Genomic DNA, 27,210 nt, shown 5'->3' with positions numbered 1-27,210 from the left:
CGGTATTTCCAAGACACCATAATGATGCATCCACAGTCTTTAGTAATCATCAAGTGTCAGGTGCACAAAAAAGGTAAGGTTAACAATGTTGTAGATCTGGAAGCAAAAAAGCAAGCCTCAAGTTGCCAGGTAGAATTGTTGGCACCTTGTTGCCACAACAATACTAAGAATTGTTGGTTCTTATTCAACCTCAACCTCAATTAGATGACATTGGCATCAGGCATCTGCTTATGAACATTCAGTGTGGCAACACTGAATTTCCATTCATACTCCCACATTAGGACCAAACAGTAGCAGTGGATGATTTCTTTTGGCTTTGTGGAGGAAAGTGCTTGAGAGCCACATTACCCAAAGAATGGATAGGACTATGCGCTAGGGTATGATTACTGCAGGAGATCACACTGGTGAACTAGAATTTGGAACAGCCTGTTATGGGAAAAGCAAAGAGGAATCATCGAGTTAAGAGGGCTTATGAGATGGACCCAAAGGTGTATATAGATTCAATAGGATAGCCAAGTGGTATACCCGATTAATATAAAGCTAGAGGTGAAATGAAGTCAGAATTTGAGTCTATATTGATCTGGATAACAGCGAACATAAATGTAGAATGGATCAATTGTATTTACCATAATTACCAGAGGTTTTTTAATTATAATGATGATGCTTTGTCAGCATTAGCAGAACAATTAGCTGCCACAAGTAAAATGACATGAAAACTGACAAGCACTAAATTGGTTTCTGGCAGAAAAAGGAGTTGCTTGTGTGATGTTTCGGGATCAATGCTGTACATGTATTCTGAACAATACAGCACCTGAAGCCTCCTTTACCTAAGCTATGAACACACTGAAGTCATTGAAAATGCAGGGACTCTTGGGACTGATTTGAGTCAGCATTTGGACAATGGGGAGCTTGGAAAATGACAATGGGAATAATTATAGCAATATCATTGTATGTAATATCAGCAGTTGTTGGTGGATTGTTGTTTTGTACTGTTCTTCAGACTCTCAGATGGCTTGTGATTCATGCAACTGCATGAATCACAAGCGATCTCACAAATGTCACTGCAGGCTGGAACATCCAAGAATGGTGACTCAATGGTGCATGATGCACCAAAGAAGGACTCATGTGATGCCTGTCTTGATTTGGCCATTGACTTGCCCACTGAGGACAACACCAGTTCCTCAAATGAGAAGCAAGTCTGATGAGCCATGCCCTGGGTGTAAGTGCTAGCCTAACCTCTCCCCAAGGGTGACCCTCTATGATACGCAAAGTATCTGGGTTGAAGTATAACATCATTATGTTAGGATGGCGATCAGCCAAGAGAAAGAGACTCTGTGTTTTTATTGTTTCATTATAAACTTTGATTATGTCTAATCATTGTTGCACGCTACACAACCGTGACAACCACAGGCAACAGTGAACATCATGTTTGATTTTTCTTAAATATGACCCTAAGGACAAAGGATCTTTTTCTCCTTCTTAGTCAAGTGTGGTGGGAGAGTTAGTATATTAGTTAGTATAATCTGAAAGGACTGGATTGTGAGACTGCTCTCTTTAGCTAGGTGGGACCTAGTCCCAAAGAGAGGAAGATATATGGAATATTTTAATCAATAAATGTGTCAATCAGTGTATAACCAACTCATGTATAACCAATGTATAATCTTAGATGATTAAGAAATGTGTGGGTTACACATGTAAGCCTGTTCCCTGAGAAAGGAATGAGACTTTGAACTCCAAGCTGTGGGAAGCACCCTCGCAATGACCGGCATCTGAAGCTTGTGTAACATCATGCCTATTTATAGGCCTGCCATGATCAGGTGACGTGGCAATTAAGCAGGTCACGTGATATAAAAACGGCACCCATGAACCTCTTCATCTTCCTCTATTATCTGAAGCAAAGAAGCAATTCACTGGCATGCTCCAGTGTGACAAACCTATGCAATGTCTTGTTCCCTTCTCAGGGAACAGGATTACATGTGTAACCCAGACATTCCCTTTCAAAGGGAACTCAACATTGCGAGAGCTCCACGATGTGGTAATGACAATGCCCACTCCGTCGTACTGAGGGACAAAAAGCCTGTACAAAAAGATCAGAGCCTGAGCGTCACTGCAAGACACTCGAGGCTGGGGTGGAATGTAAATCCAGGTTTTAATATTGAATGAATGTATTTGGGCGTAGTCAACATCCCTAGTGGAATGAGTCCTTAAGCCAAGAGGTGTAGCAATAGAGATAGAGATTGAGATAAGAGATAGAGATAAGAGATAGAGATTGCTTCCACTGTTCAATTAGAGATGTGCTGCTTTGAAACATCATCTCTACTGTCACTGCCAAAGCAGACCAGCAGCTGCTCCGACTTGTGCTACTGGCCGGAGCAGTGGACATAAGTACAGAGAACCCTTACTGGACAAAGTAGGTGCAATTTCTCTTGTTCTGGTGTGAGGAACGAGGAGGGCAGAAAGCCTGCAACACTACTGATTGGGCAACAGACGTAGGCACTTTATGAATATAATCTGTCCTAAGATATAGGAAGGCCTTGGCTAATCCAGGGTCAAAGTCAAGGCAGGAAGGGGCAACAGAGAGAGCTTATAGATCTCCTAGTCACTTGAGAGATGGCAGGTCCAGCAGAAGAGCTACTGTTAGAGTCAGAAGTTTTTCTGAGGGCTCAAATGGGGCACCTGACAGACCTTCCAGGACCACAGAAAGGTCCCAGATGGGCCTTAGCCACTTGACACCACACATAAACCTCAAAGTTAGAGTATGGTGCCCCACAGAGGCTCCATCAATAGTGGCGTGGCTGACCAAAATGGTGGCCACGTATACCCTGATTGTAGAAGGAGCCAACCTTGCTGAGAAACATCCTCTTAAGAACTCCAGGACTGTAGCTATTACACAGTTCACTGCGTCTAGCTGACTTTCCTCAGACCATGAGACAAAAAGTCGCCACTTGAGCACATACAATTTCCTCGTGGATGGTGCTCTAGCGTTCAACATGGTCTCTACAACCTTCAGATGATGCAGATCTAAAATTGGCCACATCTTTTTTGCATATCAGAAAAAAGCGACTGTAAAATCTTCCCTCCCTCATGGAATGGGGTACATGTTCCATGGCCCCTTTGTCCAAAATGGGATCTTATTTCCTGTAATGTTGGGCTCTGCTCTGTGGTGAGCCGGGGGGGGTGTTTGATCAAGCTTTTGATCAAGCTTTTGATCAAACTCTGAGCTGGACCTGGTAACCCTCTTCTATGGTAGACAGAACCCATGGAGACACATTTGGCAGTAGTTTCCAAAGGTCTTTTAGTGATGTTAACTTTTCCACATTCTATTGGAGGGATAGCATCAGGTTTTCGTTGCCCTGTGACAGTTCACTGATCAGAGCACACTCAAAATTTGGGACAGCCTAGGCTAGGGGAGACACTGTACTGAGGGCAAACTGCCCTAACAAACTCATGTCTCCTGATACGTCCCTCTGCAGCCCCTTAGGACTGCTCCTTCTTTGTCTGCTCAGCCTTTATGATCATTCTCAGATCACACTCACCTTCTGTGCCTCCCTTGCACTAATGCTGGGGGCTGCACTCGTGGATGCCCGGGTGAACTCAATACAAGGGGGAAAGAACTGGCTGAATGAGGCCATATGTCGAGCTCACTCAGCAGGTCTGCTTCGTAGGCCTGCAACACTGCCATTGTATGCAGTGATCCACAAGCAAGACCCACTACCACATAGGCCTTGACCACCAACGCCGAGGTGGCTTTACATGGCTTGGATGGCAAAGCTGGCCCCCCCAATTTACCTGCCATTGATGGAGAGAGGTAGCTCGCAAGCACCTCCTCCACCTTCAGCATAGCTAAATAGCCGTGCCATTCATTCTACACAATGGCCAAATAATCTGACATTGTGGGTTTATTAATGCAGCTTATATATGGTTTTCCCCAGAAGCGTGATATTTCATTATGCACTTCTGGAAAAAAGGTGAGTTTTCTGCAATGTGAGGGAGATTTTTAAATTTTCTTTAGATTTATAATTTATACTCATCCAGCCTCAGTAATCACTTCAAGCAACTTTTTATTTGCTTGAGAGGGACTCTCCGTTCTTGGCACACCCTCTGGCTCCTTGGAGTCAGAGAGGAAATTTTATCTTTTTAAAAAAATTTTTGGCTTTCCATAGCAGCCAGAGGAGTCGCGGTGCGAGCTCCAAAATCCGGTGAACAGCTGGACCCAGAAGACAGTGCAAGTGGTAGAGCAGCACTCATCTCCGGCTCCTCTTCCAGATCCATACGAGATCCCCAAGACCTGAGTCGGCCTTCTGCCTCGGCAGGGGGCGAGGAGGAATGATATCTTGCAATGTTACTGAGATCCTTATGCATGTCCATTATTCCTGCTTCCAACACATCAACTTTGAGAACTCACTGTTCAATTGCTGCCTAATATTGCCCACCCCAGGTGGACACCAGGTGCCATTGTAATGAGATAATCAATGGTATTCACTTCACCTGTCAGTGGTTTTAATGTTAGTGGTGATTTGTGTGTGTACATATTTTACTTAAGCACCTTATTTTTGTTCTTTCTTCTCAATGTTCCTTATCACTGTTACCTGTCCCAAATAAGGTCCAGGCTCTTGGACCCTTTAGTAGCCTAAAGGAAGCATGTTCAGCAACATAGAAGTGAAACATACCCTGTACACATTCTTGAGCAAGTACAACAATTCTTAGGTATGCAAAAAGAACTTCAATTCAACTGAAGCAATTTTAACAATGGAAATTGTCCCAAAGCAGCTTACAGAAATATATAAAACTCACGAAGCATAATTACACACAAAACAAGTACAGCAGTTACATGATGAATTACCAGCAGTTTTCCAGAAGATAATGCTCCAATAACAACAGTTACAAGGTATAAGGAACACATTTCATGTTCAACAACACTTTAGACACCGTTAGTCAACCATCCCAAACAGAGGGATAAGATCTTATAGAATTTAACATGGTTAAACAATTCCTGTAGGACATAAGCAAAGTTAGCTCCTCTATTACCAGCTTAAAAGGAGGAATGATATCTTGTTTCGCTTGATATAGTTGAGAACATTATAAGATCAGCTACTGACAATCAGGCATGGAAAAATACTGAGAAATTATACTAAAATTAACATATATAGTATAAAGTAACTTTTAGTACCTATCTAAAACTGCTTTAGCCCCCACAAAATATTCATTAGCCCCCCTAAGCAAATCAATATATCAGCTAATATATTTTCTTTTTGATTTCATTTTCTTCATCAACAGTTCAATTCCATTGCATCTTAAACATGTTCGTTGGGTGGGCACTAGGACCTGCGGGAGTGATCCAAATATTTTACATTGGTTTTATTAATTATGCTGACCATTATCATGATTACAGTTTAGCTGCTCACTCACACACTTGCTGCAGACTCACACACAGGCAGTATGACGCAGTCATGCGCCCATCCTGGTCTTAAAGGGCAGTACTCCCACATCACTCCCAGATCAATTGGTGGATTTGCCCAAACCATATCAATCAAATTGTTTATGCATTGTGTCATGTATATTTGGACAGACAAATAAGACTGTAGCTCAACTACACAGTAGCTCGATTATAACTGCCCATGTAAACATAGTTAATGTAATTAACAAAGACATTGTGCAGTAATGTAGTGTTGATTGCCATCTAACTCACTCACTAAATAAAATCCAAAAAGTATTTTGGCTACATAGTACAGCCATTTTTGCCTTTTGTTGGTGTTGAATGGATGGGGACAAAGTGGATTTAAATTTCTTTATTTTGATATAATTTAAGTAAGTCATATTAGTCTCTAACACAAATTATTAGACAGATATACCTTTGCCAAAAATAACCATATTTCTATAGATTTAACACCCACTGTTACTCTAAAATATACATGATTAGAAAGATGTTTTGGTGGCTTTAAATTTTTTTAGGGGGAGTATACCCAGACCCCACTAAAAGAGGGGTTATATCTCTTGTGACATCCCTGGCTTAGGTCCAAGTTCGGAATCAAGCATAAATGAGACACACCTCTATTTTACTTTGGCACATGTGCACAAATTCCGCACAACTGTCTGAGTAGCAGCTAAGTCCGTAGTCTGAGGTCTGAATCCTCATGTACAGAATTTCAGTATAATAAAACAAATATAAAATAATCTTTAGAGTCTACAAAAAAATAGCACAAGAGAGAAAATACTAGTATTAAAACAAGAGCACCAATAATTGTAGAATTGACTTGTGGAAGTTTTTCTGTGTATTACCTGGCTGAAACATTTGTGGTAAATGAGACACAGTCAGTGACAAAGGAGAGTGGAGTAGTGCCAGTGATATCATCCCACTGAGCTGGAGAAGTGCCACCTACATGCAGATACAAAGTATTTTTATAAACAAAAACATACAATTGATACAATTCAAACAATGGCAGTCAGTGTACTGTAATTCTTTTTCACAACCAGTGACAAAAGATGGCTTATTTGGTTGTTTATAGTTACAGTATCTCACAAAAGTGAGTACACCCCTCACATTTTTGTACATATTTGATTATATCTTTTCATGTGACAACACTGAAGAAATGACACTTTGCTACAATGTAAAGTAGTTTGTGTACAGCTTGTATAACAGTGTAAATTTGCTGTCCCCTCAAAATAACTCAACACACAGTCATTAATGTCTAAACCGCTGGCAACAAAAGTGAGTACACCCCTAAGTGAAAATGTCCAAATTGGGCCCAAAGTGTCAATATTTTGTATGGCCACTATTATTTTCCAGCACTGCCTTAACCCTCTTGGGCATGGAGTTCACCAGAGCTTCACAGGTTGCCACTGGATTCCTCTTCCACTCCTCCATGACGACATCACGGAGTTGGTGGATGTTAGAGACCTTGTGCTCCACCACCTTCCGTTTGAGGACGCCCCACAGATACTCAATAGGGTTTAGGTCTGGAGACATGCTCGGCCAGTCCATAACCTTCACCCTCAGCTTCTTTAGCAAGGCAGGGGTCGTCTTGGAGGTGTGTTTGGGGTCGTTATCATGCTGGAACACATGCTGGGATCATGCTCTGCTTCAGTATGTCACAGTACATGTTTGCATTCATGGTTCCCTCAATGAACTGTAGCTCCCCAGTGCCGGCAGCACTCATGCAGCCTCAGACCATGACACTCCCACCACCATGCTTGACTGTAGGCAAGACACACTTGTCTTTGTACTCCTCACCTGGTTGCCACCACACACACTTGTCACCTTCTGAACCAAATAAGTTTATCTTGGTCTCATCAGACCATAGGACATGGTTCCAGTAATCCATGTCCTTAGTCTGCTTGTCTTCAGCAAACTGTTTGTGGGTTTCCTTGTGCATCATCTTTAGAAGAGGCTTCCTTCTGGGATGACAGCCATGCAGACCAATTTGATGCAGTGTGCGGCGTATGGTCTGAGCACTGACAGGCTGACCCCCCACCCCTTCTACCTCTGCAGCCATACTTGCAGCACTCATACGTCTGTTTCCCCAAAGACAACCTCTGGATTTGACGCTGAGCACGTGCACTCAACATCTTTGGTCGACCATGGCATGGCCTGTTCTGAGTGGAACCTGTCCTGTTAAACTGCTGTATGGTCTTGGCCACCGTGCTGCAGCTCAGTGTCAGGGTCTTGGCAATCTTCTTATAGCCTAGGCCATATTTATGTAGAGCAACAATTCTTTTTTTCAGATCCTCAGAGAGTTCTTTGCCATGAGGTGCCATGTTGAACTTCCAGTGACCAGTATGAGGGAGTGTGAGAGCGATGATACCAAATTTAACACACCTGCTCCCCATTCACACCTGAGACCTTGTAACTCTAACAAGTCACATGACACCAGGGAGGGAAAATGGCTAATTGGGCCCAATTTGGACATTTTTACTTAGGGGTGTACTCACTTTTGTTGCCAGCAGTTTAGACATTAATGGCTGTGTGTTGAGTTATTTTGAGGGGACAGCAAATTTACACTGTTACACAAGGTGTACACTCACTAATTTACATTGTAGCAAAGTGTCATTTCTTCAGTGTTGTCACATGAAAAGATAATCAAATATTTACAAAAATGTGAGGGGTGTACTCACTCTTGTGAGATACTGTATATATGTGTGTGTGTGTGTGTGTGTGTGGGTGTGTGTGTGTGTGTGTGTGTGTGTTCTCATACCACCTCCAAAATTTGTCAATCATGTATGGGGTACTCCAAAAACCCTATGACAACTGACAACCTGAATAACAACATGGACCAGACTGGAGACCACACTTTTCATCCTACACTGGGCTGCATTTTTACTGTGCCTTGCAAAATGTATTCACATTCACAAAATATATTTGGCACATTTTGTAAAGTTACAGACTTAATTGTCATTTTTAACACGTAAAGGTGCAAAATATATTTATTGTGATACAAAATGTACTTAAACAAAAAGGTTGCTTCCATATGTATTCACCCCCCTGGGTCAGTATCTGTTAGACCCACCTTTGGCAGCATGTAAAGCTGCAAGCCTCAATCAGGGTTATGTCTCAATCAGCTTTGCACACCTGGATTCTAATATTTTTGCCCATTTTGCTCATGCTCTTTCAGACCGGGCTTAGACTGTTCCTGAACATCAATTTTCAAGCCTTCTTCTAAAATTCTAAATCAAACTGAGGTCTAGGGTTTGACTGGGCCATTGTACAATATTCATGGTGTCAAGTATTTGCAGTTTTCAACCACTCCACTGTAGGTGTTGCAGTATGTTTAAAATCATTGTCTTGTTGGAAGGTAAACTTCTGCCCCAAACAAGTCTCTTGCAGACTGGAAAAAAGTTTTGCTCTAGGATTGCCCTGTCCTGTCCCAGAACCAAGTCAGTAGCTTCAAATCAGTACGTGTGAATACTTATGCAATTACCACTTTTACTGGCCCCCTCTACCCTCCAAAATATAATCTAAGGCCATTTCAGTCCCATGCTATAATACTGCAAAATGTAGAACAGTTTTGAATCTGTACACATTGAACTATAGCTATTTTGTGAAGTTGGAGCATATTTCATACACTAATAGCTATTGTAGTAATCAGTCAATCCCATCAACTCAAACCCTTTCTTTTTCAAATGTTTTATACAGAGTCTATGTGCAGTGCTTATTTCTTCTCTTTTTGTGCTTATCTCATAGTAAATAGTTTTAGATCTTCAATTCATCATAAAACAAAGGCAAACTGAGTAAACACATAATACAGTTTTAACTTCAGTGAAATTGAAAGACTTTCAATCAGTCTTTCAAAACTTTCTAGGAGTAGAAAAACTCATATCCTTTGGATCATTGTTTTGCTGTATAATCCAGTTGCGCTTGAGTTTCAATTTACGGACCCAAGATAGGACATTCTCCTTTAGGATTTTCTGGTGGGGAGCAGAATTCATTTTTCCCTTAATTATTGTAAGTTGCCCAGGCCTCGAAGCAGCAAAGCAGCCCCATAGCATCACAATTCCACCACTATGCTTGACCGTAGGTATGATGTTATTCTTGTGAAATTCTGTGTTTAGTTTAACGGCACCCCTGTCTTCCAAACAGTTCCACCTTTGACTCATCAATCCACACAACATTCTCCCAAAAGATCTGAGCATCATCAAGGCGTGTTTTGGCAAATTTCAGACAAGCCTTAATGTTATTCTGGGTTAGCAGTGGTTTTCACCTCGCCACTCTTGCCATTTTTTGCCCAGTGTCTTTCTAATAGTGAAGTCATTAACAGTGACCTTTACTGATGCAAGAGAGTCCTGTGGTTCCTTTGCTCATGGAGGAATTTTGGAAGGTTGGCCACTTCAGGGAAGGTTCACTACTGTGCTGAGTTTTTCCATTTGGAGAGAATGGATTTTACTGTGGTCCTTTGGAATCCCAGAGCCTTTGAAATAGCTTTGTAACCCTTCCAAGACTGAGGTATTTCAATCAACTCTTCCTCAAAATTTCTGGAATTTCTTACAATTTTGGCATAGTGCGTTATTGGGTAAAACCTTTTATCCAACTTCATGCTATTGAAAAAGTTCTATTTAAGTGTTGATTTGATTAAACAGGGTTTGCAGTAATCAGATCTGGTTGTGCCTAGTCCAGCTGAACCCCATTATGAATGCCGTTTCAGATTTGGAGAATTAGTAACTATTGGGGCAAATACATTTTCACACAGGCTCAATTGGTATTGGGTAACTTTCTTGCTCCAATAAGTAACATTATCATTTAAAAACTGTCTTTTGTGTTTACTAAGGTTACCTTTGTTTTATCTTAGCTTTTAGTGAGATATACAGAAAAACAGAAGAAATCGATTACTTTATATATATATATATATATATATATATATATATATATATATATATATATATATATATATATATATATATATATATAGTCTCAGTCTACTTCATGGCACTTTTTAATGCATTTTAAATATACTCATTTAATTGACACTCAATGCCAACTGCCTCTTCTCTCTCTAAGTACCTGTGATGCTGCAGAGCAGTCTTAAGCAAGGAACAAGATCTCCTTTACGTCCTTTAGCTGTAACCTCCTTAGCTCTGGGTGGGACGGGAATTGTTATGGTGATGGGCTTATGAAACTTCCTCCTCCTGGGTTCTATGGTTACAATGGGGCTGAATGAGGCTTGGTTATCAATCACACTGTCCACAATTTCCTCTGGCACTGGCTGAGCCTGTGGAGCAAAGAAGAAAGATGAGTAGGTTTGCTAATCATATAGAATATAAGTGTTCTTTTGTGTGTGTATGTTCCTGTTTAATTCAGGGCAACCATATACCAATATTATTGTATAGGTATATAACCTGTAATACATTAGAAGAAGAGATTGACTAACTGTTATGTTATGATTATGTTAAGACCCTTAACATTTTTTTTTCGTAAAATTGTTTTTAAAAAAAATTCAGAACAGATTTCATTTTCGTGACACAGTATATGACACTCTATATTATGTCAGTATTATCACAGTAGTGCCAATATGGCACCAGACTACATCATCCACAAGCCTTTTCATGTCACTTGCTCACTGCACACACCATGTCACCTGACCACCTGTATCACATTGCTGTCTAATTAGCACAAGTATTTAAGTCACACATTGTATAGCACTCCTTGTCAATCTTTAGCCATTGTCACCCTTATTTGGAGCATGTTCATGCTATTTTCTTGCATCGTTTGTGTAATGAGAATACACTCAGTAGTACACAATGTGCACAGAGATACGAGGGGTTTATATAAAGAACATAATCATGGGTTAAACATGGGACAGCTAAAAACAATTGGCTGTGTCATCAGCCTCAGGCATGAGAAAACTCGGTTGATCGTGTTGTCAGTCTCAGGCATGAGGAGCACTTGGTTGATCGTGTCTTCAGTCTCGGGCGTGAGCAGAACTTGGTTGTCCATGTCAGTAGACTCGGACGTGAGCAGAACTTGGTTGTCCGTGTCAGCAGACTCGGGCGTCATCAGAACTTGGTTGGTCGTGAAGTCGGTTTCAGACATAAGGAAAATTTGGTTGGTTACATCAACAGACTCTGGCATGAGCATAACTTGGTTGGTCATGACGTCAAACACGGCTGTAGCTCAGGAGCAGGGGTCGCCATGTTGAAATCCAACTGGAGCTCAGGGGATGAGACCGCCTCATGGGTCTCATGCTGGAGCTCTGGGGATGAGGTCGCCACGTTGACCTCTGGCTGGAGCTCAGCAGATGAGACCACCTCGAAGGTCTCGAACTGGAGCTCTGGAACCGTTCACCTCCATCTGGAGCTTGGTAAAGACCACATAATGGGTCTTAGGCGGGAGCTTTGAAAAGGAGGTCCCCAAGTTTGCTTGTTCATAATAGGTGGTGAACAGCATGTCAGGTTCATCTCTGAGGTAGGGCTCCCCAGGTTTATTTATTTTGGACACCCTTATTCATCTTAATTTTTTTTTTTCATTATCATAGCTTGCTAAGTATTATATTCACAATTACGTTAGCCTACATGTTTATTAAAAAGAGAAACTTGGTCGATCATTACACAGAGAGATATGTAATGTTTGTAAAGTGTTTTAGCTGTGATTTATACAGATTCTCAAGCCACTATGGGCATTTACTGTACCACTTTCATGTGTTTATTGCACTGACACAGCCTGTCACTCTTATTTTTGTTGATAGTCAAAAAAAGGCAAGCAAGAGAGAGAAGAGTTTGAAGTGGAGAAAGTCAGTTGAGCAGGATCAAAAAAACCATATTAAATTATTCTGGACCACCTAGTAAAAAAAGCTAGGAGCTCCAAAGGGTCATGATATCTAAGATAAGGATGAGAACTGTGCCACACAATTCCTGAATGTTTCTGTCTTAATACTCAAGAAAACATATTGTGTAATGTTATTATATATTACAGGGGTATTTATATGTTTTATTATATTTACACATATCAACTTAAACTTGACTTAAAAGAAATCAGGATAAGGTTGACTAAATACAATAAAAACTATCAAAAACATCTGACACAGGACTGAGACTAAGATGAAATTTAAAAATTGCTAAGAAAGGTTTTTACATAAACAGCTATGTGAACTTGCGATATATTGGGTAGACTTTCATGCACTTAGGCAGACAGGAAGGGAGAGGAGTTGCATGAAAAGGCTGAAACAGAAATCCAACCTATTCCTGCAGAGTTATGGAGTAGGTTGTTATTCTGCATTTGTGACAAAGGACATTATTTTGCATTGCTGCCAATATATAGTTTGCCTGCATTAGCAGAAGATATTATCTTGCACAAACTGCAAATAACAGAGAGACAAAGTATATTGCTAAAGAGACACAGACCAAAAGGCACGGAGACACCAGAGATAACACAAAATCACTGCCACTAAACTCATAGGCAGGCGTGAAACATATAAATGTAAATTGTGGACTTCCAGTTTGGTGTGATGCAGTAGATGTGTGTTAAATCTCGGTCCTGTAACTTTTCATTCTTTAATCGCCTTACAACCCCACGATTTCTTTCCACCTCTCTAGCAAGTGGATGATATTGTTAAGGCATACAGATCATCTTTGAATTATGGCAGCTAAATCAACAAAACAACGCAGGAAAGACCAGAAAACGGAGGCATGTGGAGATGATAATAAAGATGTTAGCATGGCAGCTATTGCTAACCTTCTGGAAGATCATCGGTGTTCTGTTGATTTGTCCTATATTGTCAGATTTTCCTACCATAACGCAAAATTACAGCTATATCTTTCAATAAAATTCAATTCCTACAACATCAAAAATCCTACTGTGGGTTTCTGCTTCAAGACTGAGACTACATAAAATAATTCAGTGTAACTTTGCTGAAGACTCTTTTAGGCAATGGTAGGATGATTTGACAGTGAAAAATATTGATGTTAGCTGGCTTTATAAGAATGTGACTGTAAACAGTTCTCATTGCTGCTAGCTGTCTTGGTATAATAATTTACCAATAATTTAATGCAAGGAGAAAGAAGAATGCAGACGATGACGGTCAACCATGGTTGGCTTTCACAGTCGAACATCGCCAAATTGGGATGGGTCAGAACTCACATTCACAAGGGCTACATAACTTACTGACTCTATACCATCAAGCACTGAGAAAACATTTGATGGAGATAACAACCTGTCTCAGCTGTTCAAGCAACAATGGGTTGCTGAATATGCAGTTCACATCAAATGTGGTCCAAACTATCCTGTCAATGGGACAAGCTCATCATGTGACAGTAGCCATACACACTAAATTGATAGCAGTTTTGGAAATATTGACTCTGATTAGCTAGGAAGATTCGAAACCTTTAGACACCATAGAAAAAATTTGTTCTCTTCAACCAACACCTTCAGAGAGTTCTCCCAAATCACCACCTTCCAGGAGTTCTCTTCAAGTAACATCTGCAAGAGTTCTTGTCCATCCATCAACAGCAAGAATTTCTCTGCAATCAACATCTCTGTGAGCCGGTTCCTGCAAAGCTTCCCGACTCCAGTCATGAAAGTGCCAAGAACTGCACCTCTACTCCTCAGGTGCTCCGCTGCAATTCGTCCATGAGACTCCACTGGTGTGCACTTCAAGGCATTCACCATCCTTATTGGTCTTCCAAGATGCCACTCAAAAGTGACCAGACCTCTGACAAATCCCCATCACTGGGACTCCCTTCCATACAATGGCATAACGAGGGAATTCCCATCTATAGCAACTTAAATGCAAGTACAGTACCCCCAGATCCTAGTCCAGTATGGTGTATTTAATAGAGCCCTTCTAATTGAAGCAAAAATGTAATAAATTTTTGATGGTTCGTTCAGGCCCAGATCTAAAAATGTATATGGTCATTCTCTTTCAAAGCCATTCCTTCAAAGCCTTAGGGATGTCCTTAGGGATCCCCATGCAGCTGAACAGGAGCATGAATTCCTTTGCTATGTTGCAGGAGATGGCTTTCCAAATTGGGACCACCTTGGTAGCAAAGTCGATGCTCAGCAGGATGTATTCATGACCCCAGGCGGACTTAGGAATCTGCCCTACGACGTACGTGCCAATCCTGCCCTACGAGGTCCATGCCAATTCTCTTTCCTTGATGGGAAAGAGAATCGGCGGTATGGGTGGGGGCTTCTGTGTCTTCTGGCACTGTGAGCACCTCTGGCAAAAATCCAGGACCTCTGAATCCATGCCAGGCCAGAGGATAGTGGATTAGTTGATGTATGCATCTCACCTTCTGCTGTGGTGTCCCTGCCCTCCTGGGCCATGTTAGATCGTTGGTGTGGTTCATCCTCCTACAGCTGGAAACCCTGACAGCTTTGGGTGAGGTGGGTGATGGGGACCCTGGGTGATGGGAATCTCTTCCTAGGAACAGGGAGATGGGGAGCTTGGGCATGAGGCCAATGAGGAGCTTTGAACTGACTTTGGATTTTTACCTCCACTGTAGGCACTTCCTGAATGTCCCAATGGATGCAGGCCACTGAGAGGGTTCCCTTCTTCTTGGCCCTTTGTGGTACGGCTGTGGGTCTGGCCAGGGTTATTTTGCTGCCGGAATCCAGGGTAGCTGAGATAGGATGACCGTTCACTTCGATGAGCAGGGTGTGTGCTGTGTGTGGGTCACCTGCATGTAGTGTGCACCCAGTCAACCAGGGTTTGTTGGGCAACTGGTCTGGTTCGGTGGGCATGGCCTTGTCCTGGGGTGAGCCATATCTGGGGTGTATTTTTGTCTCCTTACACTCCCCGTGTTGCATCTGTTCAGGCTGGGTTTCTTGCCACCCTTCCTTGCTGAGTCCCAGGGTGGCTATGGCATGTTATAGGGCCTCAAGCATCTCTCTGGGGTTGCTGGGGTTTTGTATCTCAATGGCTTTCTGTTCTTTGGATGGCAGAGCTTGCAGAAACCAGTCCATTGCCACCCTCTCAGTGACCTTGGTAGTGGTGAGCTGGTCGGGCTGTAGCCATCTTTTGGTTGTACACAGTAGGTTGTTCATCTGGACATGAGGGGGACCTCTGGGCCGGAAGATGCTGTAACATGGGATCCATGACTGAGTTGAGGTGGGCTTGGTCTGTGTTCATGCCTGCTTTCTCCACCACTTTTGCGCACACAAGGCTGGGACACACAAACTCAGGAATGCGTGAAAATTAAGGTGCTGATTTATTTACAGAAGGAAGTGGTCAGGGTAAAGGGGTGCTGGTGAGTGTAGTGCTCTTCAGCAGGACATGCAGTCTCAGAGCTAGCTTCTTCATCTGTGTTAGAAAGAGAAAAAATGTTAGCGGGACCAATAGCGGGACCAAGCATAGCTCACCTGGCTGGCTCTGCTCCCTCTTATACTCTCTGCATTTTTGCCAGAGGGTAGAGAGCTGCAGCAGCAATTACTCCTTGCCAGCCACGTGTGTTTTCGTCGCTCTGCCTCGCAGCCATGTGCTGCTTTGCTGTCCTAAAGTGGCACTGTCCTTTCAGCACCACAGCGGCAGTTGCGCAAGGAGCATGTTGGCTTTGTGCATGGGCTGCGTGCCCACTGTCACAACACCTATGAAAACTTGCTATCATGGACTTTCATGCACTTAGGCAGACAAGAAGGGAGTTGTGTGACAAGGCCAAAACAGAACTCAGACTCACATTTTATATCTCTGTCTGAAGAATGTCTGCAAATAAAATTAATCTGCTGTAAAGATCCTTTTGTTGCCAGCGGTTTAGACATTAATGGCTGTGTGTTGAGTTATTTTGAGGGGACAGCAAATTTACACTGTTATACAAGCTGTACACTCAAGATTTATCCTTTTACACTCTGCACCTGGCTGAACCTTTATTCTGGTATGATAGTCAACACATCATAAAATTAATAAACACAATTAATCTTTGTCCGTGCCTATTTCTGTTACTGGTTTTAGGATGGCAGAAGATCAAGTCCAAAAATCTACACTTAGGTCTACGTATATGCTCATATTAGCACAGATTTCCTCCAGGTTCTCAGATTTACTTCCATATACAAGTAGGTGGAACGGCTACCAAAAACTGTGAATAAAATGTGAAAGAGTGTGTAGGGTGGACTGCTGTAACAGGCTATATGCATATGCGCAGTATTGCCTGTGTACCTGTAAGCCAACACGTATCTTCTTGGTGAGTGCTCCAGGAGGAAAGACAGCCCTCACCACTGGAACAGATTTACTGGTTAATATTCCACCCGTGGAACCCATGTATTCGCTCTCCTGTTTAATACGAGACACAACTGCAAAGTATTGTGGGAAGTCTTTAGTAATGATGCGGCAGATATGCTTCTTCTCCAGCTCAGCAGGGCTGTCCAGTTCTGGAAAAAGACATACATTAATCAAAATAAAATTAGCCTACACATTGGAACCTGCTATAATAATCTGTAGACTGTAATAAATCATTATTAAACACTTTGTATGGATTTACAAGATATGGCAGTAATTTGAAACTGGATTAGTCACAGTAATATAATTAGGAATGTTGGTCAGAGAGACCATGTAAATTTAATTTGGTCATTTTCACTTTTGTTGACAGCGGTTTAGACATCAATGGCTGTGTGATGAGTTATTTTGAGGGGACAGCAAATTTACACTGTTATACAAGCTGTACACTCACTACATTACGTTGTAGCAAAGTGTCATTTCTTCAGTGTTGTCACATGAAAAGATATAACTCATTTGGGCCAATTGTGGATGGGGGGGGTATGTGGCCTACCCACATAGCAGCCTGTCTTGGGCCATATTTGGCCTTAGGATGGCACTGCTGGTGTGGTGCCGTTACTGGCATGCAACATGTCAACCAAGTCTGGGCAATGTATGGCAATGATGGCACTGCAAACGTGACAGCAGACAATATTTGGGCCAACTGTGGCTTCAGGATGGTACTGCTGGTGTGCTGCCGGCACTGACATGCATTATGTCAATCAAGTGTGGGCCATATGTGGCAATGATGGCAGTACAAACATTACAGCAGACAACATTTGGGCCGATGGGGGGCATATGGCCCAGATCATTCTAGTGATTGCAGGCCACACTTAGAATCAGATTGCAATTTTGGACAAGAATTTATAGTCCTGCGATGTACAAGCTTCTCTCTCTCTCTCTCTCTCTCTCTCTCTCTCTCTCTCTCTCTCTCTCTCTCTCTCTCTCTATTTCTCTTTTTCCAGACACACACACACTTTCATGATATTAAAATGTGTTGCTCTATGAATTAGAAAGTACTTTCATTTACTGATGTATAGGTTCAGTAAAAATAAGGGGTGTCAGGATTCTCAGAAATGTAATTAAAAAAAGCTTACTCGACCTGAACAAAACATGCATTTTTTATAACAAGATCAAATGTTGTATTTAAAACAATAATTAAATAAAACAACAAAATAAATAAAATAATTTTGTTTTAAAATAATATTTTAAAATAACACTGATTCGCATGTTATTTATTTAAAGAAACAATACTAAAACGTTATGTCAGCCTTTAATTTTTTTTTAAATAAATTGCCAGACACATATGTCTGGTAGAGTGACCAGATGCATCATTTGGTTACTCAGTGTATTTTATTGCTTTTCAAATAGAATGTACATAAATGAAAAACCCTGTGTTCCCCCTCCCTCTGCATTTTCTTTTTCCTGGGGAGAGTTGGAACTTAGCCTGCCTTTTATCTAGTTGTCAGTGCAGACCAGTGTTGCCAACCTTGTGACTTTTCAGATCCCTTTACAACTTTTTTTTTTTTGCAAAGAAAAGTGCCTAGCGATAAATTTAGCGACTTTTCGGACAAACCTTACTGACTTTCCAAACACTTTTGCCAGTACTGTCCTGCAAGCACGAGGTCTTGCTTTCCCGCTGAACTCACACCTCTCTCTGAGTCTGCTCTGTTCAGTGAGTGGCTGAGAAGCAGAGATTTAACAATTTTATGGTTACGAGACATGCCCTTCGTCCCAATTTGCATAATTCGTATGCGAATGTTTTTAGAATGCAAGACGAATGGAATGCAACATGTTTTACATGTAAAATATTACACATTATTACAATCTAGTTCTCTTGTTCAAAGTAGTTATAGTGTTCAGAAACAGCTTTGGTAATTCATGTTCCATACCTGTCCTTTATATTGTTTTATAAAAGTCATAAAAGTTATTTAAAAATTATAAAAGTTATGAAAATTAATTGAAAAAGTACAAAAAAAATCTATCTATCCATCTATCTAAAACAGATTATAGATTAGGTTATATACAGATAGACTTTATATAGAATATAGTTAATCATTATACCTGGTTTCCTCCAATATGGGGGGGGGGTGCTGCTACATGATAGGGGAGGCTTGGAGGGGCTCTGATCTATGTGAATAAGAAACATGTACTCTCAGCCCTCTCAGAGTGGGTTTGTCTTTGGTGTTTGTACTTTTTGATTTAGTTTTCCTTTGTTAGTATAAAAAGAAAAAAACTGTGAATGATTGTTGCTGTGTGTCAGTCAGTTTGTTTTTCTTCTCAATAAAACTTTATTGGAAAAAAAAATAGAATATCTAGATTAACAAATAATAAGACACAGTTTAGTAGCAATGACTTCATGGATTTCTTCACTGAGAAAACTGAAAGCATCAGGAATATAGTTAGAAATGTACAACCAACAGCAGCACCACAGGTTTTAGCCTCCAATATAATTTCCGAAGAAAAATTGCAGTCCTTTACTGCTATTGGACAGGAAGAGCTTACAAAACTTATCAACACATCAAAATCACCCACATGTATACTAGATTCTATACCCACTAATCTAATGAAAGAGTTGCTTCCTGTAGTAGGAGAGCCTCTTCTCAATATTATGTCAAAATGACAAATGACTTACTTTTAGTGCTGTGTTTGACACTATCGACATAGTATATGACATACTCTTAGGTAGATTACAAAACTACATTGGTATTCAGGGACAGGCATTAAAATCTTTTAGATCCTACCTGCCTGACCTCTACCATTTTCTTTGTTTAAATAATGAACTTTCTAACTTAACAACAGTAAAGTATGGTGTGCCAAAAGGATCAGTGTTAGGCCCCCTGTTGTTTTCTTTATACATGCTGCCCATTGGAAATATTATTAGAAAAACACGGGATTCATTTCCAATGTTATGCTGATGATACTCAGCTATATATTTCTACAAGACCAGATGAAATTTCTAAATTTTACACCTTGACAAAATGTGCTAAAGACATTAAAGACTCTATGACTTGTAATTTTCATCTACTAAATTCTGATAAAACAGATATTTCTAATTGGACAAAAAAATCTGTACACAAAAGCTCTTAAAATACAATCTGCATTTAAAAGGATGTACGGTTACTTCATCCTCTACAGTTAAAGACCTGGGTGTTCTATTAGACGGCAACCTGTCATTTGAAAATCATTTTTCCCATGTAACAAAAACAGCCTTCTTCCACCTTAGAAATATTGCCAAGCTACATAACATGTTCTGTTTCTGATGCAGAAAAACTAGTTCATGCATTCATGACCTCAATATAAGATTATTGTAATGCACTGCTAGATGATTGTCCTGCATCCTGAATCAATAAGCTATAGTTAGTCCAAAATGCAGCTGCTAGAGTGCTTACCAGATCACGAAAATATGAACATATAACCCAATTTTATCATCCCTACACCGGATACTTGTTAAGGTCCGTATCGATTATAAAATACTGCTACTAGTTTACAAAGCCCTAAACGGCCAAGCTCCTTTCTATTAACCTTCTATCACGTTACAATCCTTCACGTTCTTAAAAACTCTGGACTTTTGATAATACCGAGGAAGTCTACTATCAAAGTCTACTAAAGGAGGTAGAGCTTTTTCACACTTGGCTTCTAAACTCTGGAATAGCCTTCCTGATCATGTTTGGGGTTCAGACACACGCTCTCAGTTTAAATCCAGATTAAAAACACATTTCTTTAGCCTAGCATTCACATAACACATCATAACCTTGTACCCAGTCATCTCTGAGACAATGACAACAAATGCACATGGTCATCTCTACCTGAAATACAATGAATAGCAGCTACACTAATCCTTCTCTTTTTGTTTCCTGTTCCTACCTCGGGATGCCCATCCCGAGATAATCAGTGAGTGTGCCAGCTCCAGCTGAGAACCAGCCTCTAAGAAGATTCCAGATGATGCCAACAACTGCAAAGATGATACCAAGATGATACCAATGTCTAATCGTCACAATCACAAGCTCTACACATGTTGCTCCTGGGGTAGTAGTGAGCCTGACCCGTTCTGCTCTCTGGGCCGGCCTGAACCGTCCTAGTGCACTGCTTCTTGAGATCTCATCACTTGGAGGCCACTTGCTGTTGCTGAGGATAGCCTCATAGGGACAGCCTGAGGACACACTTGGAAGCTGTGAAGATGGCATTGGACTTCAATTGATGCGGGCATTTTTGGTGCAGTCAGCACAGTTTGCAGTTTTGAGACTGCAATTGCCACAAACAATTGCACAAACAGACTTTGCGCTTGGGTCTACTGTACATCGGTGGACAGTTCATATGGACATAGTTATAGAAGGGAGTTATTTATACTTGCACTATGCAGTGTCACCCAGATGCGGATGGGTTCCCTTTTGAGTCTTGTTCTGGTCAAGGTTTCTTCCTCATATCATCTCAGGGAGTTTTTCCTTGCCACCTCTGCCTATGGCTTGCTCATTAGGGATAAATTTATCAATTTAAAATTTAGATCTGAAATTTATATATTTATGCAAAGCTGCTTTTTGACACTGTCCATAGTTAAAAGCACTACACAAATAAATCTGAGTTTAATTACATTTAATTAAACAGATAAATTCAGAGTCAGATAATTCAGTACAATTTGGCATCAGACATTTATAAAATAAATACATGTGTTTAACCTTTGCCTGCACCTATTACCCATTGGTTTTAGGATAGCAGAGTACTAAGTCAATGCAAGACAATATATATCAGAAACAGATATTAGCTTGACTGCAGTACTAGAGGCTGCTACCTATTTTTGCTTCATACAATACAGACTATAAGACCAAGCTTTATCAAAAGACTCTGTATAATAAATAACAGTATTCACTATTTATCTTAATTTCATTTACCTTCATCCATGCCATTCAGCAGATCAATGAGATCTTCTCCAAAGCATTCATATTGATGCTCCTTCCATGTATCACCATTGTCACTGCGCAGTACAATCAGCTCACGCTCCATTCCACGCATTGAGCCAAAATGTGGGATCTCCAAAATGACTGCCCTGAAAATCAATGAAGGACATAAAATCATTGCAAATGAGTTATCAGCGTTATATACTGTAATGCAATGCTCATTTTTAATGCCTATAAGTGCTATAGTTACAGGTGCCTATACAGTAGGTGCTTTAGTTATTTATTATCCAAAAAAAATTTGGATTAGTTTTGTCAGTTGCACAACCATAGGCCAATATTAAACCTCCCCTTTAACTCCAAGATTCTAGAAAAGACAGCAGTTATTCTTATACCTACCCAGGAATAACATTCATAAAATCTATCAATCAGACTTTAGGCCTCATTTTAGCATGGAGATAGTAGTAAAAAAGTTAAAGTTAAAGTAAAAAAGGTTAAAGTAGTAAATGACCTACAACTGGCCCCTGATCAGTGATGTGTCTTCATGCTTGTGTTGCTTGACCTTAGTGCAGCTTTTGACACAATTCATATTATTCTCCTTGATAGACTAGAAAATGTTTTTGGTGTTATGTGAATGCGTATCTCCTCGCTCAGGTCTTATTTGACTGAACGTTATCATGTGGCAGTTGCACAGTAATGGCAGGAGGCGGAATGGGCTCCGCGACTCCTCCCCTCTAGCATCAAGAGAGTGGTCCTGCAGTGCGGTGGCCAGACACCTGAAGAACACCTGCAATGCTTCCTTTCACTGCATCTCTGGAGGTCAGCTACCCCTTCACCTACATGCAGCAGCTGAGGGACTCCTGTCACTCGTGGAAGATGTTGGTGGAACAGATCATTGAGCTGGTGGTACTGGAGCAGGAATAGTTTAGTGGGTCCGGTGCCACCAGCCCACATCCATGGACAAAGCCTTGCAGCTGGTGGAGGATCATATGGTGGCAGTTTCTGGTCCAGGCATCCCTGGTCTTTCTCGTGCTCTCTCTCCTCCTCTCTTATCTCCTAGTTCCAGCTCCCCAAAACCAATGTGCTGGGGCCAGGAAACCACGGACCATTGTTACCACTTAATATTATCTCCCCATCCTCTGTCTTGCCATGATCAGTGTTCCTGCATTGAGGTGGAAACTCTAATCTGGATCCCTGATGCGCCTCGGGCCTCCTCCGATTGAGCAGGAATGTACTACATACTGGTGAGTATACAAGGGAGTACACATCAGGCCTTAGTGGACCTGGGGTATAATCAGACCTTAGTCCACCAAAGCCTTATTTGAGGCTTTTTGAAGTGCACATTTAGTGAAGGTGAGGTGTGCATGGGGATATTCACTGGTGTATGGACTATCACTGGAGTATCTGCTGGTGTTGGTCACTATTAAATTCTGGCAGCAAAAGAATAAACCGGAGGGTCTGGTTAGTCCACGCTTCACCCATCCACTAATCCTTAGGACAGACTGGCAAAGATCAGCTTGTCATGTCTGTGGGACAGTGAAGGTGGGGAGGGCTCTACCCCTCCATGCTTGGTGGGGATTCCCCTTTGGGGATTTCCCCTTGGAGCAGTCATGCTGATGGCGATGTTAGCAGGTGGCATTCGGCATGTCAGAAATGTCAGCTGGTGAATCTGTCGGCCACCCCTATAGCACCATTGTGCCCATTACCCTTAATTGAGGCCCCTTTCAAAATAATTGGTATAGATCTCATTGGGCTATTAGAAAGGTGCATGTGAATATATCATTTTGTGTCAGTCCTGGTGGATTATGCAACATGATATCTGGACACAGTGCCTCTGTGCAACATCTCAGCATGCAGTGTTGCGGAGGCACTCATCTGTGTTATCTCCTGAATCGGGATCCCAAAAGAGATCCAGACTGACCAGGGCAATACATTTATGTCATAGGCATTATGCAAGCTCTATAAATGATTAGGGATTAAATCGATTTGCCCCAGTGTTTACCATCCACAAACAGATGGCCTGTTGGAGCAGTTATATCAAATGCTAAAAAACATGATTTGTAAGTTCCTTCACGAGAATGATTGAAATTGGGATAAGTGTTATTTGCAGTAGTAGAGTTCCTGCAAGCTTCCATGCAGTTTTCCCCATTTCAACTATTGTATGAGTGCAAGCCCCACGGCATCTTAGATGTCAGTAGAGAAACTGAGGAGGGACCGTCTAACAGTAAAAATTAAATTTTTACTTTCCTGAACCTGAGAGCAAAACCCAACACCTTAGATCACCTAACACAGGAGAATTTGCATCAGGCCCAAGAATGACAGTCCCAACTGTATGACAGGGGTACTTGACTATTGGAATTTAACTAACCGCATCAAGCTCTAAATTACTCGCAAAGTGTCAAGTTTGAGGTTTTGAAAACTAGCACCACCGGTGGGACTATGCGAACTTGATATCAAATTTTTGTGTCAGTCATATACTTTTAATGTTGCTAGAAATATCCCTCAAAAAATGAAAAAAGCTTGAAGCTAAAATTGTAGACTTCCAAACATCAATAGAGGTTACCAGAGAGCAGAATGGTATTAAGGCAATTAAGTCCAAAAAAAACTCTTCTCGCAGACCTGCTGGCTGACCATTCTTTCTTCCTAAACCAAACAAGAACTTCGATGGGGCACCCATTTGCATAATATTGCGAAAACGTGACCTGACCAGAGCTCCCTGTGCTTTCACTCTGAAGTCACTATGTTCTGTCTCTGCACTCTGACAATGGGAAAGAGCTGACATAAGACAGCATACTGTACGGCTTTATAACAAACTGTATGGAAGTGAATATAGGGAGGATGAAGCAATGTCTGCTGGCTTTTACACAGGCTTACCAAGAGTCCAAAATATGTCAATGGCAGAGTTGGAGAAGTCTTTGTGTGAATGAGAGCTTCATAACACATTGTTGAACATGGAAGGTGGAAAAGCTGCTGCCATTGGTGGCTCCCTATTAAGTTTTATACAACTTTTTGGGAGATGCTGCGTAAGGATCTCTTGGCTGTCATCAACAAGAGCCTAGTTGAGGGTTCACTGTGACTGAGCTGCAGGAGAGCTATGATCACCTTTCTGCCAAGAAATTGCGATCTACCAGAAATTAGGAATAGGTGACCCATTAAAGATTTATATCAGGACATAGAAAGTGTGCTACAAATCAATGGTGGTTTGAGTGCCTCTTGTAGCAGTTATCAGAGAAATTTGGCAAAGATGTACACTCTCCAGAATGTTACACTCCTTGGCAATTGAACCAAAGTTACACTTTAAAATAGAAGGTCTATTATTTCCTCATAATAACCTACAACATCATATATCAGCCTTTGCAAATGTCATCATGATTATGGTCAATGGACAATATGACATTAATTCCCTGGTTGCAATTGTTGAACATTTTGGAAGTATTTCATCTGCCAATATAAACTGCGGTAAGAGTGATGCACTGGCTGTTGGGAAATGGGAGGGGGGTATACCATCATTACTTGGTGGGTTGACTTGGAAAAAAGGAGGACTCAAATACCTACGAGTATTTATTGTGCTGTTACCCAAGAGAAAAAATGGAAAGGGATCATTGAAAAATTGGTGGGTAGATTAAGAATGTGGAAGTGGATTCATCCAAAATTGTCTTTTAGAGGGTGGGTTTTAATTAGTTATTTGATTGCCTCAACATTGTGGCATAAATTGTCATGTGTGGATCCACCTGCTGGTCTTCTTTCCAGGCTGCAAGCGATTTTATAGATTTATTTTTTGGGGGATTGTTTTCATTATGTTCCCCAAAGTGTACTCTTTCTTCCAGAAGAAGAAGGAGGTCAAGGATTAATGCACTTGTCATGCAAATTGGCAACTTTCTGCTTGGAGTTCATCCAGAGATTCTTAACAGGACCCGTGGACTTGGCATGGAGGAAGGTATCCCAGATCATCCTGCAAAAGGAACTTTGGACAGTGCTTTGTTTCTTAAGGATTAAAAACAGTTGCATCTAAAATAAATATCTGCCTTGTATAGTGGCATTTTCAAAATGTGGGGTCTTGAACCTTAACAGGATATGAAAGACGGAATCTTTGTTTTGGCTGCTTGAGGAGCCTTGTTTGGCCTTATCAAATGTGCACCAGGCCTTGCATTGATGCTCTGGAATGGTAAAACTGAGACATATGACTGATGTGTCAGGGCCTGACCTAAATAATGCAACTGCAGCAGCCACTGTATTAGCCAGTGGTTAATACATCAAGCTGAGACATTTTTTGAACTGTGAAAAAAAAGACTGATGGAAGAGGAGTTAACATACCTGCAAAACTATGGCAGTGGATTTTTGGTGCTAGATATGATAGACCATTTTACAAAACTTGCTATTCCACCAGATTTAAAAAGGTATGTCTAGCTTTTTGGATTTGGACTTGGTTGGAGGTGATAAATGTTTTGTTAAAGTATTTAATAAAGTAGGACTAAATGTGAAGAGGGATATGGTGTGGCAGGAAAAAACTTGGGTTAAGGAAAGAAGTTACGAAGAATAGCTGTTGGAAAATCAACGATGAAATCATTGGACAGAATTTTCAAATCGCAGGACATTTCTTTGCCCACAAAGACATGACTCGTTCACAGTCGCATCTTCTCCATTGTAACATATGGCAGCGAGAGCTGGACAGTCAAGAAACAAGATCAGAAGAGAATCGACGCCTTCGAAGTGTGGTGCTGGAGACGAATCCTGTCGATACCGTGGACAGCCAGACATAAAATAAATCTATATTGGAGCAAATCAAACCGGACATGTCTCTCTAAGCAAGGATCACCAAACTATGACTTGCCTACTTTGGACACATTGTACTAACAGATCACTCACTGGAGAAGGACGTTATGATGGGACGCATCGAAGGGGACGCATTCTCCTCACGGAGAACCTCACTCCCCTCAATGGCCTTCGCAGAAATCTTTGTGCTTCCTTCGGTCCTCGCGCAGAACATCGCTCCCCTCTCCTGTCCTACGGAGGAAGTTATCCCACTGTCCTGCCCCACCGACGACGTCGCTCTGCTTTCCTGCCCCGCCAAGTACGTCGCTCTGCTTTCCTGCCCTGCCAAGGACGTCACTCTGCTTTCCTGCCCCGCAGAGGACGTCACTCTGCTTTCCTGCCCCGCAGAGGACGTCGCTCCGCTTTCCTGCCCCACCGAGGACGTCGCTCCGCTTTCCTGTTCAGCCGAGGACGTCGCTTCACTTTCCTGCTCCGCCGAGGACATCGCTCCACTTTCTGTTTCCGCTAAGAACGCTGCACAGTCTCCTGGTTCAGCTGGGGACATTTTGCCCAGGAGGCCGGGGCCACCAATGAAGATAGATGTTTCACGGCGCTCTGGGAGGAGCACCCTTGCGGGGGGGGGGGGGGGGGTGTTATGTCATGGTTTCCCCTGTAAGCAGCGCGCTGGAGAGCATGTGGGCGTGCGTGCACGAGCAAGGTGCACGAGCACCTGCTTTTCGTAGGTTGACAATCTTGACATTGTGTACATTGGGCACGTACTTTTCTAATGTTTCTGTTATGTCATTGTTATGTCATTGGCTGTTATTTCACGTGTGTCTAGGTTGGTGTCAGCTGTCAGCAATTTACCATGATTAGGTTTGTATATATACCACGCG

The 27,210-nt window shown here is 41.6% G+C and overlaps 1 protein-coding gene across 1 annotated transcript in view; it reads right to left on the bottom strand.

Moving 5' to 3' along the window:
* Positions 1 to 27,210, bottom strand: part of LOC108261191 (ankyrin-3) — a 65,514-nt gene that overhangs the window by 15,226 nt on the left and 23,078 nt on the right. Inside the window, exons 3-6 of the mRNA XM_053682666.1 lie at positions 21,560 to 21,714; positions 16,575 to 16,786; positions 10,493 to 10,700; positions 6,280 to 6,376 (exon numbers count right to left, since the gene is read on the bottom strand). Of these exons, the coding sequence (XP_053538641.1) occupies positions 6,280 to 6,376; positions 10,493 to 10,700; positions 16,575 to 16,786; positions 21,560 to 21,714 (672 nt within the window). The remainder of the gene's footprint in view (positions 1 to 6,279; positions 6,377 to 10,492; positions 10,701 to 16,574; positions 16,787 to 21,559; positions 21,715 to 27,210) is intronic.

This window comes from Ictalurus punctatus, chromosome 9 (assembly GCF_001660625.3).
Source record: "Ictalurus punctatus breed USDA103 chromosome 9, Coco_2.0, whole genome shotgun sequence".
In the NCBI taxonomy this organism is placed as follows: Eukaryota; Metazoa; Chordata; class Actinopteri; order Siluriformes; family Ictaluridae; genus Ictalurus; species Ictalurus punctatus.
Note: the sequence above shows the minus strand (reverse complement) of the source record. Positions and strands in the feature narration are given on the sequence as shown.